Raw genomic sequence first — 14,513 nt, 5'->3', positions numbered from 1 at the left:
AAACCATCCCTTGTGGGCAAAATAAGAACATATGTTTGTTGTTTAAAGAATATCAAAACTACCTCATTGATTCTATGATGTGCAAGGTTTCTAATGAACATCTAAGACTAACAAGATGGAGTGCAGGGATTATTGGGAGCAAATATGATTCATGCGCTAATGGCAAGATCACTCAACAATATGGATGTGTTCGAGGCCAACCTTACGGCAATCATACAAGGCTTGAACCAGGCAAGAGAGAAAACTATCTCCATACAAGAAATATGGAGCAACTTGGATGAAGTGCCAAAGCTCTCGCCCACACCTTGAGGAGGAAGTTGGCCAATGGTACTCCTACCTCAATTGACAAATATTAATGTCGCTAGAAAACAACTGATTCCATTTTGTAACCATAAATCACACTCCACATTAGACGTTTTAAACCTAATTGCATCAAAGTATGCTGCTAATAGTAGATCTAGGGTTTTAATCACTGAAGTAAACAGTGCTTGTGGTAGTAGTAATTTTAACTTTAGCATCTAATATAATTTTCTTAATTTTCACTGAAAAGAAAAACTTACTTGCAATAATTCATTCTCATGCATACGAAAAATGGAGATATTCCGAGAAGGGTCAATGTGTAAACGACAAGGACATTGTGCTTATCCCATTAACTAACAGGAAATTGCAGGTCTCTTCTTTCTTTCTAATTGACGTTTGAGATATGTTTGTTTTCTCTTGGCCAGGATGACTGTTTCCACAAGAGCACCGCCATTCTCGAAGCTCTAATAAGCTGTAAATAATGGGTTATGCTTCATTCTGTGTGCTTGTTTTTCTTCTCCAAGAGTTCATTTAATTCATTTCAAAGAATCTGTGAATGTTTCATTGTTTCATGGTTTCATGGAAATCATTAATTTCTTTGTTTTGGACTTTGAAAAGGATGAGTTTGGCTTCTTGAAGTATCATAAGAACACATATTTCTCTCGTGATAAGAAGATGATTTAGACTCACTGTTTACGTTCAAGCTGCATTGATGTTGACTCTGATTAGTCACTTTCCTGCAGAAACTTTACAACTTTGAAACTCTTGGATTCTATTTGGGTAATGGGAAACCAGAAAAGAGCCCCAAAACACACAGTTTGGTTCTCTCACTTTCTACCTTGATTTGAAATTAAACTAAAGATCACTTGGGCATCCACGAAGAACAATTATATCCATATATACGAAATGCTCAAGTTTATAAGTGTAAATACTTCTTAATTATTTGATTATTCATAATTATTATTGAATTTATAACTTTACCAACTCTATTTTTTGAGATTATTGACTCGAAATATTACAATAAGGGAAGAAAATAAAGAAAGGAAGAGACTACGATGAGAAGACTTGAACCTTTTTTATGGTGCATTTTTTGTTAGACATGTTTTTGGAACAACTAAATGAGTCCTTGAGGCTTTTTGCAAAAGCTATGGTTTGAATGTGATTTATGTTCGATTCATTTTTCAAGCATAAAAAAGAATTATTTTATTAGGCACAATTTAATTATTTTTTTTATTCTGCACATAAAAACACAAAAAATACATTTGCTTAAGAAATTTTGGATTTGAGAATTATTAAGAATGAGTTGTTTTATTATCAAAATTAAGATGAACAGACAAAATAAAAAATTTTAAGAATGAGTTGTTTTATTATCAAAATTAAGATGAACAGAAAAAATAAAAAATTTGGGTTTAAATGTAGATAGTAAAAGACCAAAATATGACCAACGGGGTTGGTCCAAGTGGTAAGTAACTTGTTCCGCTTAAGCATATTTCCAGTATCGAATTCTTGTGGATGCAAAAAATCCCATGCTGGGAGACTCACCCACCACAGCCAGATGTGCGACGAGCGGGTCAAACACCCAGTTATAAACTGGGGTTGGCAAACCAAAAAAAAAAAAAAAAAAAAAAAAAACCAAAACATGTGGTTATGATTTTTAATATTTACAGTGCCTCTTAATGTTATCAATCATTTAATTTACTAAATAAATTTTTACCAAAAAATTACTAAAATAACAATTTGAATACATGTAATTTTTAGACCATCCAATTTCATCATTCATTCATAATAGTACCTCATAAGTCATAACATTTAATGCACCTAATTCCATCATTCATACAAGAAAGATGATATATCAATAATAAGAATTTCCCAAACCGTGTGGGACCCTAATCATGGGCATATTATGAATATTAGTCTCGATGATCAATGAACTTAAAAATCAATTAGATGTATCAAAATGCTCAAATAATTTGGTCTAGCTTGTAAATTTTAGAAAATAAATTTCAATTTCAATTTTTATATTTTTAATTCAAATTTGGGTAGAATTATCCTTTTTTTTTTTTTGTTGCGGGGGAATGGTTTGAAAGACTACTCCAAGAATTATTCAGAAAAATAAATAAGTATTTGGACAGTAAGAATATTCCTATTACTCATGTGTTTTTAGTGAAATAGAATCATTTAGGGATAATTACTATTGCCCCGAGCAACAGACCCACCCCCCGCCGGGCTCCCTACAAAACCAAATATTACCTCTTGAAAACTGATTTCTGTTTTCTCTTAAGAAAAAGGCCCATTGGTGGAGCCGCTTAGATAATAATAATAATCTTTGGGACTCTCTTACTTAACTGGTATCAATTCCATTGTTCTTTTTTTTCCTTGTCTCTTTTGTTCCTTTTCTTTTTTTGCGGTTGTTTGGTTGTTTCCCTTTTCGGTTTTTGTTTTTGCCTTGGTTTTGTTTTTTTCCTTCTCTTCTCGGGTTTGTGGGCTGTTTCCGTGGGTTTTGTTTGCGGGCTGGCATAGGGTTCCCTCAAAGGTTTTCTTGAAAATATAAAAACTTCGAGAATATTCATGAATCTTGAAGGATCTGAATTGTTTTATTTCGTCTACCAACAAGAGTAGAAAGAACACTCTTGCTATCCATGAAGCGTTCACGTTTTTATCATCTCCAAGGTTGTGAGCATAGTTGCCATTGTTGGTGGATATTCAAAACCAATCTAGGTGAATTTTATTAACTTCCATCATCTAATAAATCGATTTATAAGATTGAATTCTCTGAATATTCAAATGAATAGGGAATAATTGGAATACGTATCCCCTCATGATCCTGAAAGGGGAAATGTTCTTAGCATCGTATCAGAATATCTACACTCAACTCAAAAACCGATAATGATGTCGAATTGGGATCATCAGACAATTCTAAATTAATTTATTACTAATAACTAAATAAGTGAAATGAAGAAGATGCAAAGTCAATATAAAAATACAGACGTAAATCACCAACCTCAAAACTTAAATTAAAAAAATTAATTCATTCGATGGGCATGGAAAAAGGATTACAGATGAAAAATGGAAGGATATTCGGGGAAGGGTCAATGTGTAAACGACAAGGACACGTTACAGTTTTCTTAGAAATTTAAGAGGCGGTTTTGTCTCTGGGACATTGTGCTTATCTCATTGGTTAACAGGAAATTGCAGGTCAGTTCTTTATTTTCTGATTGATGCTTGATAGATGTTTGTTTTCTCTTGGGATGACTGTTTCTGCAAGAGCACCTCCATTTTTGAAGCTCTGATAAGCTGTAAGTAATGGGTTATGGTTCTGTGCTTGTTTTCTTCTCAAGAGTTCATATAAATCATTTTAACGAATCTGAATGTTTTGTTGGCAATCATTTCTTGTTTTGGACTTGAAAAGTATGAGTTTGTCCTTCCTGGGTGTTTTTGCCCTCTTCGTCTGTTCCTCTTTTTTGGGGTGTGTCTCTTCTACTCTGTTTTGGGCTATGGATTCTATTCTTAGCAATGGCAGAGCCGCAAAAGACCCATTTGCTTTTGCTTCTATTTTAATTGTTCACGACTGGAAATTCCAAATCTTTACCTTTTTTGTGTTTTTATTAGTTAATTTGTTTTGATTGTCTCTACTTCTTCCTATTTCATTTGTCATAATACTTTTAGGAAATTCATAATGAAATTCTTCCCTTAATTCGTTGACAGAGAAGTAAATTATGTTCATTACATATTTGAAGAATGTGATCTTTGTTTTGGATTTGAGTTGATTGTTCTTCCCATCATCTCAATTAATCATCTGTTCTAGGTAGTTTTATTTTCTTATAGAGAAAGTTCATCTCCAATTCTTTTATTTATATGCATTGATTTCCCAATAACATACACACTGATTTTCACAGCCAAATCTAAAGTTAACAATGATGGAAGAAAGGCAAATTGTTGAAGCAAAAGAAAATCTAGCATTGCCACCTGCTCCACTTTTGACTGTTGCAGTGGCTATCAGTGGTAGTAAACATAGCAAATGGATTCTCAGATGGGCACTGGAGAAGTTCATTCCAGAGGGGAGAATTTTATTCAAATTGCTGCATGTTCGTCCAAAAGTTACTTCGATGCCTACTCCTTGTAAGTGATATCCTTCATATAATCCTGCATAAAAGGAAAAAGAAGAGATCAAGTTTTTTTTCTTTTAGAACAGTTTTGCTAAAAAAAGAAAAGAAAAATGTTCAAACTAGAAGAGCCAAAGAACAATTGGAAACAGTAAGATGTTGACCAAGGTTTCATCAATGAAAAGGCATGTTGGGTAACAAAGTTTGTACTACACACTAACCTTTTAGTCTAACAGCACTGAAACAAAGGTGTTTTGTTTGGTGAAGATTGAGCATTCCAAGTGAAATAAGAAGGCACTTGTAGAAGGTGTCTTTCAGCGTGAAGTACTAACTGCAGAATTAATAAAAAGCTGCTCAAGTTCCTATTTCCATGTAGGTGTTCATGTTTTTCTGTTTCCAATATCTTAGACTAGGTATTCAACCAACATGCATGTATTTTAAGGAGACTTAAAGCTGAAGTATAGCTTGATTTCGTATCCTTAGTACTTTGAACTTGATTCTACCACTAGACGATCACATCTAATTTTGAACAGAGAAAAGATATTGAAACAACAAACCCAAAGTCTTAGTTGTTCGAATTGAGTAGTGATTGTCTAACATTTTGGGAAGCTCTCAAAGAATAGAACACTGAATTCAAATTACTTATTTCTGGTGGGATTTGGCAGTGGGAACGCTACTTCTTTCTCAAGTGCGAGAAGATGTAGCTGCTGAATATATAAAGGAAATGGAAAGACATACATGGGAGCTGCTTCTTCCTTACAAGCACATGTGTGCTAAAAGAAAGGTGGAAACTCTTTCTTGCTCTCTTTCGCTCTCTCATTCCCTCCCCCTACAAGGATGAATGATAAAGATATAAATTTACATTCTTTTTGCCCTTTCTTGTAGGTGCAAGTAGATGTCGTGGTGATTGAAGCAGATGATGTAGCACGTGCAATTTCAGATGCAGTTGCCAAGTTCACAATCAGCAAGCTTGTCATAGGAGCATCCCTTGGCTTGTTCTCAAGGTAACAAAAAAGTGCTGGTTTATTAGGAAATTGACCCAATTTTGGACTAATTGAAGATGATACTGCACTAGCAGCAGTTACAAAAAGGGGTGGAGACTGCCACCATAACCTGGACAAACTGAACTGTTAGCTCCCTTGGCCAAATAATCGGCCATGGAGTTAGAAGACCTTTTTATAAAACAGAAAAAAACAGCAGAAAAGTACTGAAATAGAAATATCACTTCCTCACAAATGCTGTTACTGGCCCAAGTGACTTGGACTGCCCATTGAGGGCTAGGTAAACAGGCTTACACTCTGTGAACACTATAATGGAAGGTATAGAAAGAGACATATCTAAGTATGTGTGTTTCAATTAGATACCTCTATCACCTCATTCAGCAGTCCAATCTGGAGTCATTCCCCTTACTTGTTTGATCTCATCTTGAGGAAAGGAAATAAGATACTTGCTTCATGAGAAATGCCTAGGCAGTTTCCTTTTTTGTACCTGAGGATCTTAGAGGTTAAAGCTGGCAGTGTAAATTCTTTTTATTTTCAAAGCTGGTAAACCATAAGTTTTGGTGCTTCTATAGGTTTAACTGGTTGAGTCTTTTGGTCAATCCTGACATACATATTTACATAATTTTGGTTGCACTTTTATTATTTTACCGTCAGCCCCTCTTGTCAGATTATTATAACCCCTTCATTCCTATCCCCTTGGTCTACATATTGCTGATAAATGAGGTTTTTTTTTTTTGGTTGGGTTGGGGGGGGGGTTGGAGTTTCCAGGGGAGGGAAGGAAAATTCGTCTAGGTCTCTAATTTAATAACACTTCTTCGATCAACTGAGATTGCAACTCCTGTTACTTCATGTCCAGTATATCTTCACATGACTAACTCAAAGCCCTGTCTGGGGAATTTAGTTGAAAATTCTTGATAGATCATATGTTGGAAGAGAAAGCATGTGGATATTCATCTTAGTTTTTTCCCCCTTGACAATGTTAGCTTGATTAGGATTCCAACTTATACTTGAGGAGAGGATTATTCAGTCTTGGGTTTATATCAGGGATATATTTTCGTACGCTGCTGTTTGTCATTTTTCCTGTATTATATTACTCTTTAAAACTAGGTGCCTTCAATCAGTATTTTCAAATGGTATAGATAATGGCCTTGGGACATTGGATAGCTTTCATTTAATTCTTGTTTTCACCCTTTACTTTTATGCTTTCATTCACTTTGTCTACTACTAATTGATCAATGACCACTGACCCATAATGGCAGCGTGTTCCATTATAAACATGAAGTTGTAAAATTCTCAACTGTGATGGTTCTGTATGCTTATTCTATCACTTTCATGATTTGTCTTAATTTTTTTTTATTTTGGAAAAATGCGTACAGGAAACTCAAGGGCCGTAATTCATCATCAAAAATCTCGGAATGCACCCCCGGATTTTGTACAGTCTATGTTGTATCAAAAGGAAATTTGACATTTGTGCGTCCGTCAACTTCAGTGGAAAATGTGGGTACCAAAAGTGAAATTAGTGATTCAAGTGAATCTCAAAATGGTTCAAGTCTTGCTTCCAGCTTACTGACAGGTATCTATCTCCCACTGAAATTTAACATATTGGGTAACCAGCAAGGGTTGTATCTGTATACCTGGTATCTGTTCATAATGAATCTTGATCGGTTGTACTGTAGCTACAGAAATTGTTAAGCTTTTCGTTGGCATCTCATTTGAAGCCTTGACATCCTCCATGCTTTCATTAGGTTATGATTGTGTTTGATTGTGTTTGGACACACTCATACGTCTCCTTATATATATATACATAGGATATTTGGGAAGACCCAGGGCTTTGCTGTTCATTTTCATATCTTTCTTTTCTACAAAAGTAGAGGTCTCAAGGCTTCACCATTAACCACATCAAATTCTATACAGGATCCACTGTAAACCATTCTAGAGGTTCATCTCTGGATATTAATGATGTGGACTTTATGAGTTCATATTCGAATGAAACAGACATTCGAAATGATGGAAGTAGATTTTCTATTGACAGTTTTTCAATAGATAATGACTCACAGTGTTCTGCTCGCGCATCCACCTCGGAAACTCCAACAGATTTTTCAGGAGACCAGGTAATTTTTTTTTCAATTTACAAAAACTATTTGCAATATTCACCAGGGAAGGCATTAAGAAATAGTAGGCTTTGTCTATATGACCTAGCCAATAAATGAGAAACATCAGAAAAGTTGAAGACAAGTGTGTGAAACTGATTAACTGGATAGTAATATCAGCTTACACTTTTTCTAGTGTTTACAATCAATACAAGGGCAAACCTGGTTCCAAAGGCTTCAGCACAAGTAGAGTCCAGGAAAGGGTTAATTTTCCTGCACAATCTTACCCCAGCAATTTTTGTTGAAAGGCTATTTCTATGCCTTGACCTCAGGGCTATTAATGTGGTCTACTAACCATTGCACCAAGGGCTGCCTGTCTTACATTTACAATCAAAGTTAAATAAAAAGAAATTTCTTATCTATGTGCAGGTTGATATTCATTTTGAGTTAGAAAGGCTGAGAATTGAACTCAGACATCTTAAGGGAATCTATGCAGTGGCTAAAAATGAGAATATTGATGCTTCTCGGAAGGTAAGCTCAGGTTCCTACGGCAAAAGAACTGAAAGGAAGAAAATTTGAATATTTAGAAATTTATATAAAGAATGAGCAAAAATCTGTAATAAGTCTTACAAATACATAATTATGCTTTTGCTTATGACTTGTTTCAGTTAAATGACCTAAGTAAGCGCCAGTTGGAAGAAGCCGTTAAGCTCAAGGAGATCATCTCCATGGAGGAGGAAGCCCGAGAATCAGCAAGACTTGAGAGAGAGAGACATGAAGCAGCGAGGAAGGAAGCTGAATACATAAAGAGACGTGCTGAAAGAGAAGCTGCACAAAGGAAGCAAGCTGAGATTCAGGCCAATCGTGATGTGAGAGAGAGGAAAAAGCTTGAGAAAGCCCATAATGCAACTTCTGTTCCGTCATATACGATTTTCACATGGGAACAGATTGTATCAGCTACATCATCATTCTCTGATAATTTGAGGATTGGAATGGGAGGATATGGTACAGTTTATAAGTGTAGTTTGAACTATACGACAGCAGCTGTGAAAGTTCTTCACTCCAAAGAGATTTGGTGGACCCAGCAATTTGAACAAGAGGTAGTGAAATTCTACTCATAAAATTGACCTATTTGTTCTATTATACTCATATGATATTTCACGAGGTCATTTTGTCTTTCATCATCATATCTGTTTGATTTTCAGACTCATTGATCATCCAAGTTTAAATGAACATTAATTGAGTAGAGATGATTCCTGCCAAATATGAATCATCTAAGATAATAACATTCTAATATAAGGTTGGCAAGAGAAGGCATGAACTAAATCCCTAGATATCTAAATTAAGGAAATCAGAGATTCTCAGAAAAGCAAAATGTGAACAACTTGGGAAGCAATCAGTATACTTTTTGTAAAGAAAGTCCATAGCAAGGGTATGACATGGCACTCTTAACTGAAATAAAAGTTTTCCATTCTTTTACTCAATATAATACAGCTCAGATCATAATATTTTCAGTATTCAAATTATGAATTCATAGTTCCAGGACCAAACATCAGAGATTTATTGAAATGGATGCATGCTTTCAAATTATATAGGTTTTTGAGGGCTTTACATTTAGGGCCTTTCTTTATCTTGTGCTGAAATGTCATCTTCAAGTGCATTGATTGAATAACACATTCATGTATTTCTTCCCCCCCCCCCCCTCTTTCAGCTTAAAATCTTGAGCAAAATGCGTCATCCCCATTTGCTTCTTCTTCTGGGTGCCTGCCCTGATCACGGCTGCCTAGTTTACGAGTACATGGAGAATGGAAGCCTAGATGAGAGGTTGCTTCGAAATAACAATACACCCCCTATTCCATGGTTCGACCGATACCGGATAGCTTGGGAAGTAGCCTCTGCTTTGACTTTCCTCCACAATGCGAAACCAAAACCAATCATACATTGTGATCTGAAACCAGCAAACATCTTGCTTGACCATAACTTGGTTAGCAAGATTGGTGATGTAGGCGTTTCCATGTTGCTTCCTTCAGACTATTATTCTTCAGTGGTTTCCATGTACAGAGAAACAGGCCTTGTTGGAACTTTTTGCTACATAGACCCTGAATATCAACGAACTGGTTTGATTTCTCCCAAGTCGGATGTTTATGCATTTGGATTGGTGATTTTGCAGTTGCTTACAGCCAAACCTGCAATTGCATTGACTGGCATAGTGGAAGAAGCTATAGAAAATGGTTGCTTGATAGACATTTTAGATTCAGAGGCTGGGGAATGGCCAATTCAAGAAACACAAGAACTAGCTATGTTGGGATTGAGATGTGCAGAACTACATCGTAGTGATAGACCTGATTTGAATACACAAGTCCTTCCAGTTTTGGAGAGATTGAAAGGGACTTTTGATAAGGCCAGAGATTTGGCACCTACTGTTAGGTCATCACCACCACAACATTTCATCTGCCCAATGCTTCAAGTATGCCTCTTGTATCATCTATCTGTATACATTTCCTTGCTGACAGCTACATTTGTCAATTTGAGTTTGACATGGAATTTTGTTGTTTTCATTACAGGAAGTAATGGATGATCCCTGTGTTGCTGCAGATGGCTACACATATGACCGCAAAGCAATTGAGCCATGGCTCAAAGAGAATGATATCTCACCAATGACTAATTTACCTCTACCCAATAAAAATCTTTTACCCAATTATAATCTTCTCTCTGCAATCACAGACTGGAAATCCAGAATATAATGGCACCTGACCCTGTTGCTGCTGTAGATCCATTGTCTTTCTCTTCTCTCGAAGATTACTTGTTTTCCTTTTAAGTTTTCTTGTAAATGTCTAGTTGCATAGTTGTATATAATATTTTGAGAGGAAAATATGGACACCCATGTCCATTTAAGTCTTTGAAGTGCTGTTGTGCTCATATTTCAGTCTCAAGTACGTTTCATATATTGTGACAACTGAAGCTGAAGTTTTGCTCATGGGAACAGAGAAAATTTTTGCAGTGTTGTGATAGTGAGGGTATAAACATTTTGAGTTCATTGTAGACTTATTGGAACTCAATAATCTGACTTTGTTTGATGCTTATTGTACTCATATATTTAAATTAAGATGTTCACAGTTCATCAATGAGATTTCACACACTTACAGCATGAACATCTAAGTATTTTAATTATAATTGATTGACATTTGAGGTTGGTAATATTAATTTAATATTAATCACACATGCATCAGGGAACAGTTTTCTTTAAGCAACGTTGCCCGCTATAGATTTTGCTAAGAAACTATCTTGATTAATATTTATTTAATATAATATTTAAGAAGAATTTCAAATAGTATTGGTTGATAATTCGTCTTAACAATGGCGGTTTATTGATTGAGTTTGCCATGTAACATAAGAAAGCAAGGAGTGGGAAGAGCTTTTGTAAGAATATCAGCAAGCTGCTCCGAAGTAGAAATAAAATGTACTTGAAGATCTCCTTGAGAAACCTTGTCCCGAACGAAGTGAAAATCAATTTCAACATGTTTCGTTCGTGCATGAAACATTGGATTGGAAGATAAGGAGGCTGCCCCAACATTGTCACACCACAATACTGGTGGAGAAGACAAGGAAAGATTAACTCCCGCAACAAGGATTGAATCCAAACTACCTCAGCTGTGGCTAAAGCAACAGCACGAAACTCTCTCTAGGTACTTGACTGGGAAACAACAGATTGCTTGTGAGATTGCCATGAAATAAGATTGGATCCCAAGAAGATACGATAAACACCAGTGGATTTACGGTCGTCAACACAACCAGCCCAATCGGCATCCGAAAAAGCATGCAACATCATAGAAGAAAAAAAGTTCCCTTGATATAGCGTGACATATGCTTGACGGCAGTCCAATGAGCATCAGAAGGACAAGACATAAATTGGCAAAACTTATTGACAGAATAAGCAAGATTGGGTCGAGTAAGTGTTGCATATTGTAAAGCCTTGACAATGCTACGATATTCAGTTGGATCTGACAAAGGAACACCATCATAGTGAGATTATGAAGATGTGGAAACCATGGGAGATCCAATGGGCTTGGAATCTACCATATTAGTATGTTGTAGAAGCCCAAGTAAATATTTCTTTTGAGTTAACAGTAGCCCATCATTATTTGGGGTAAGATCAATACCCAGATCTTTAATTGCAAATTCTTGAGCAAGATGAGTCAGTAGAGTGTCAACAACAACAGAAGAGGCCCAAGGACTACAATATCATCCACATATATCAAAATATAAATGGGTCCCAAGGAATCAATCCGATAAAATAGAGAAGAATCAGTATTGGAGCCACAAAAGCCCAACTTTTCCAAGAAGGAGCTTAGACGGTGAAACCAGGCCCGTGAGGCCTGTTTAAACGATTTCCTTAGTTTGCAGACATGATCAGGATATTGGGATCGGGCTGAACCATATATATTTCTTCAGTGACGTACCCATGCAAAAAGGCATTTGTAACGTCAAGTTGGCGAATAACCCAGTCTTTTGAGACAGCCAAGGATAAAAACAAACATATAGTAGTTGTTTTGACGACAGGACTAAATGTCTCAGAATAATCAACCCCCTATTCTTGGGCAAAACCTTTTGCAACCAACCTTACTTTATATCGCTCAATTTTCATCAGATTTTCATTTAATTCTGGTGATCATAGGATGTGATTGACATAAATGAGAAGAACCAGGACATTAAACCTCTGAATAATTGAAAGAAGCAGAAACATTTGTTTTGATGATGCAAGCCCATTGTTATTTATAAAATCAGTCCCATATAACACAGATGCTGGCCCATTAGAAGGAAGTGAAGAATCAGATCTATGGGAAGTAGGTGACCCATGATCAATTGACACATCAGTAGAAAGCAAAAAATCAGTCATTTAAGAAATGTTATTCAGCCCATTAGCACTTGGCACTGGTGCAGTCTCAATTGGTAAAGAAGCACTCTTAGTAGAAACCTTGGCAGGCCCAGTTGTATCACATATAATAGTAGGCAGAACAGGAGAAACAACAGCACCATTAGGAATCACAGCAGGAGTATGAGAAACTTGCTGAGGAATAGATAATGAAGCAGAGATAGACTCACGCATACCCTCAACAGAAGAAGGAAAAGGAGGAAACAGAGGAAAAGCAGGCCAAAAATCAGAACAAGACACAGAGTAACTAGAAGAGGGTAAACCAGAAACTGATACTCATCAAATGTGACATTTCTAGAAACAATAATTTTTCTAGTTTCAGGATTATACTGGAGGAAACCCTTATAATTAGGCTATAACCAAGAAACAAACACTTAGCAGTTTGAAAATTAAATTTGTGAGTGTTAAAAGGTTGAAGCAATGGATAACAAACACACCCAAAAACTCTAAGCAGAGAGTAATCAGGAAAGCTATGAAAAAGACAGTCAAAAGGAGACTTGAAAGACAGAACAGCAGTAGGCAAACGATTGATAATATAGACAGCAGTCATGAAGGCATCAGTTCAAAACTCAAAAGGTAAATGACTATGAGCGAGCAAAGCAAGACCCATTTCAACAATGTGCCTATGTTTCCGTTCAACAATTCCATTTTGAGAAGAGGTGTGTGAGAATGACAAACAGTGATGAATACCCCAAGAGGATAAGAAATGAGTAGAACTCCTATATTCACCTCCCCAGTCAGATTGAAAACTCTTTATAGTTGTGCTAAACTAATTTTCCACTAAACATTTAAACAACTAAAAAGCAGTGAGTGCTTCAGACTTTCTTGCCAAACTATGAATCCAAGTATATCTAGTAAAGTCATCAATGAAGAGCACTTAATAGCGATGTCCAATAACAGATAAAACTGGCGAAGGACCGCATAGGCCTGAATGAATCAATTGTAAAGGTTCAGTAGTATAAGAAACAGAAGAACCAAAAGGCTGTTGATGAGCCTTACCAAGTTGGCAAGAATTACAAACAGTCCCATTAACAAACCTATCAAAATTGAAGCTGTACAAAGCTTAGCTTGCTGCAAAATTCTATGAACTACAGATGGTGATGCACGAACAGCAAACAGAGCAGTACAAGAGCCGTTAGTAGAAGAGAAATCCAACCGATAAAGACCACCGTCAACAGGTCCTGTGAGAAGGATATTCCCCGAGAATTGATCCTTAACATAAAAGCGATCAGCATGAAATTCAAAGCAGACAGAATTATCTTCAGCAAACTGACGAACAGATAAAAGATTGAATTGTAATGAAGGAACATGCAGCATCTTCTCAAGAAGAAAAGAACTACCAGCACTGGTAACAATAGAAGAACCAGAGTTAAAAACTTCAAACCTATTCCATTTCCAATATGAACAGGAAGAACCATCATGTCCAGAAGCAGTTTGAATTGAGGCAACATCAGAAGTCATGTGGTGTGTAGCCCTAGTGTCTGGAAACCAACCATGAGGCGGAGGAGCAGCAGAGACAACATAATGCGTTTGATGAGTTGATTCCCTCTGAAAACAATTTTGAGCAAAGTGACCATTGTGTCTGCAAATTTGACAAACATCCCAAAATTTATCTTGAAACGAACAACAGAACCACAATTATGCTGAGAACTTCCAGCACCTCTAAAAACACCAGATCATCCTCGAAAACCTCCAGATCTACCACCCCTAAAAGAATTTACACCATGAGCGGAGGATGGAGGATTTGAGCCATCTTAATGATGATGATGGAGGTGATGGAGGGGTTGATGATGATGATGATGTACCTTGTGATTAGTATTTGGCTAATCCTAGGGAGATAGCACCACTACCACCACTAGCACTAGTTGAGAGTTAGGGATGAGGGGGACCACTGAGATTTATGGGTGGAAGTCAATTCACCCATGCGACACAAGATTCAGATCGTGGTGGAGCTACATCTGGAGTTCATATTGCTTTGACATATAATAGGAAGGTGATGTGGGAAATGCATATATTACGTGGATGAGATTACATGGGGGACACATCATCATTTGAGTCTTTCTGTCCGATTGATGCAGGGAGCTTG

At 36.5% G+C, this 14,513-nt stretch overlaps 1 protein-coding gene across 1 annotated transcript; it reads left to right on the top strand.

The window, feature by feature from the left end:
* The first annotated feature begins 3,415 nt into the window (after positions 1 to 3,415).
* Positions 3,416 to 10,601, top strand: LOC149029401 (U-box domain-containing protein 52-like). The gene is made up of 10 exons (XM_089141771.1): positions 3,416 to 3,596; positions 4,197 to 4,419; positions 5,069 to 5,187; positions 5,289 to 5,407; positions 6,781 to 6,977; positions 7,319 to 7,515; positions 7,924 to 8,025; positions 8,163 to 8,594; positions 9,206 to 9,961; positions 10,059 to 10,601. Exons 2-10 carry the CDS (start codon positions 4,215 to 4,217, stop codon positions 10,236 to 10,238), a joined length of 2,307 nt encoding a protein of 768 aa, XP_088997897.1. The 5' UTR covers positions 3,416 to 3,596; positions 4,197 to 4,214; the 3' UTR covers positions 10,239 to 10,601.
* The last annotated feature ends 3,912 nt before the right edge of the window (positions 10,602 to 14,513 follow it).

The sequence above is a fragment of the Hakea prostrata genome, chromosome 1 (assembly GCF_041222555.1).
Source record: "Hakea prostrata isolate BN-2017 chromosome 1, UWA_Hpros_2, whole genome shotgun sequence".
Lineage (NCBI taxonomy): Eukaryota > Viridiplantae > Streptophyta > Magnoliopsida > Proteales > Proteaceae > Hakea > Hakea prostrata.
Note: the sequence above shows the minus strand (reverse complement) of the source record. Positions and strands in the feature narration are given on the sequence as shown.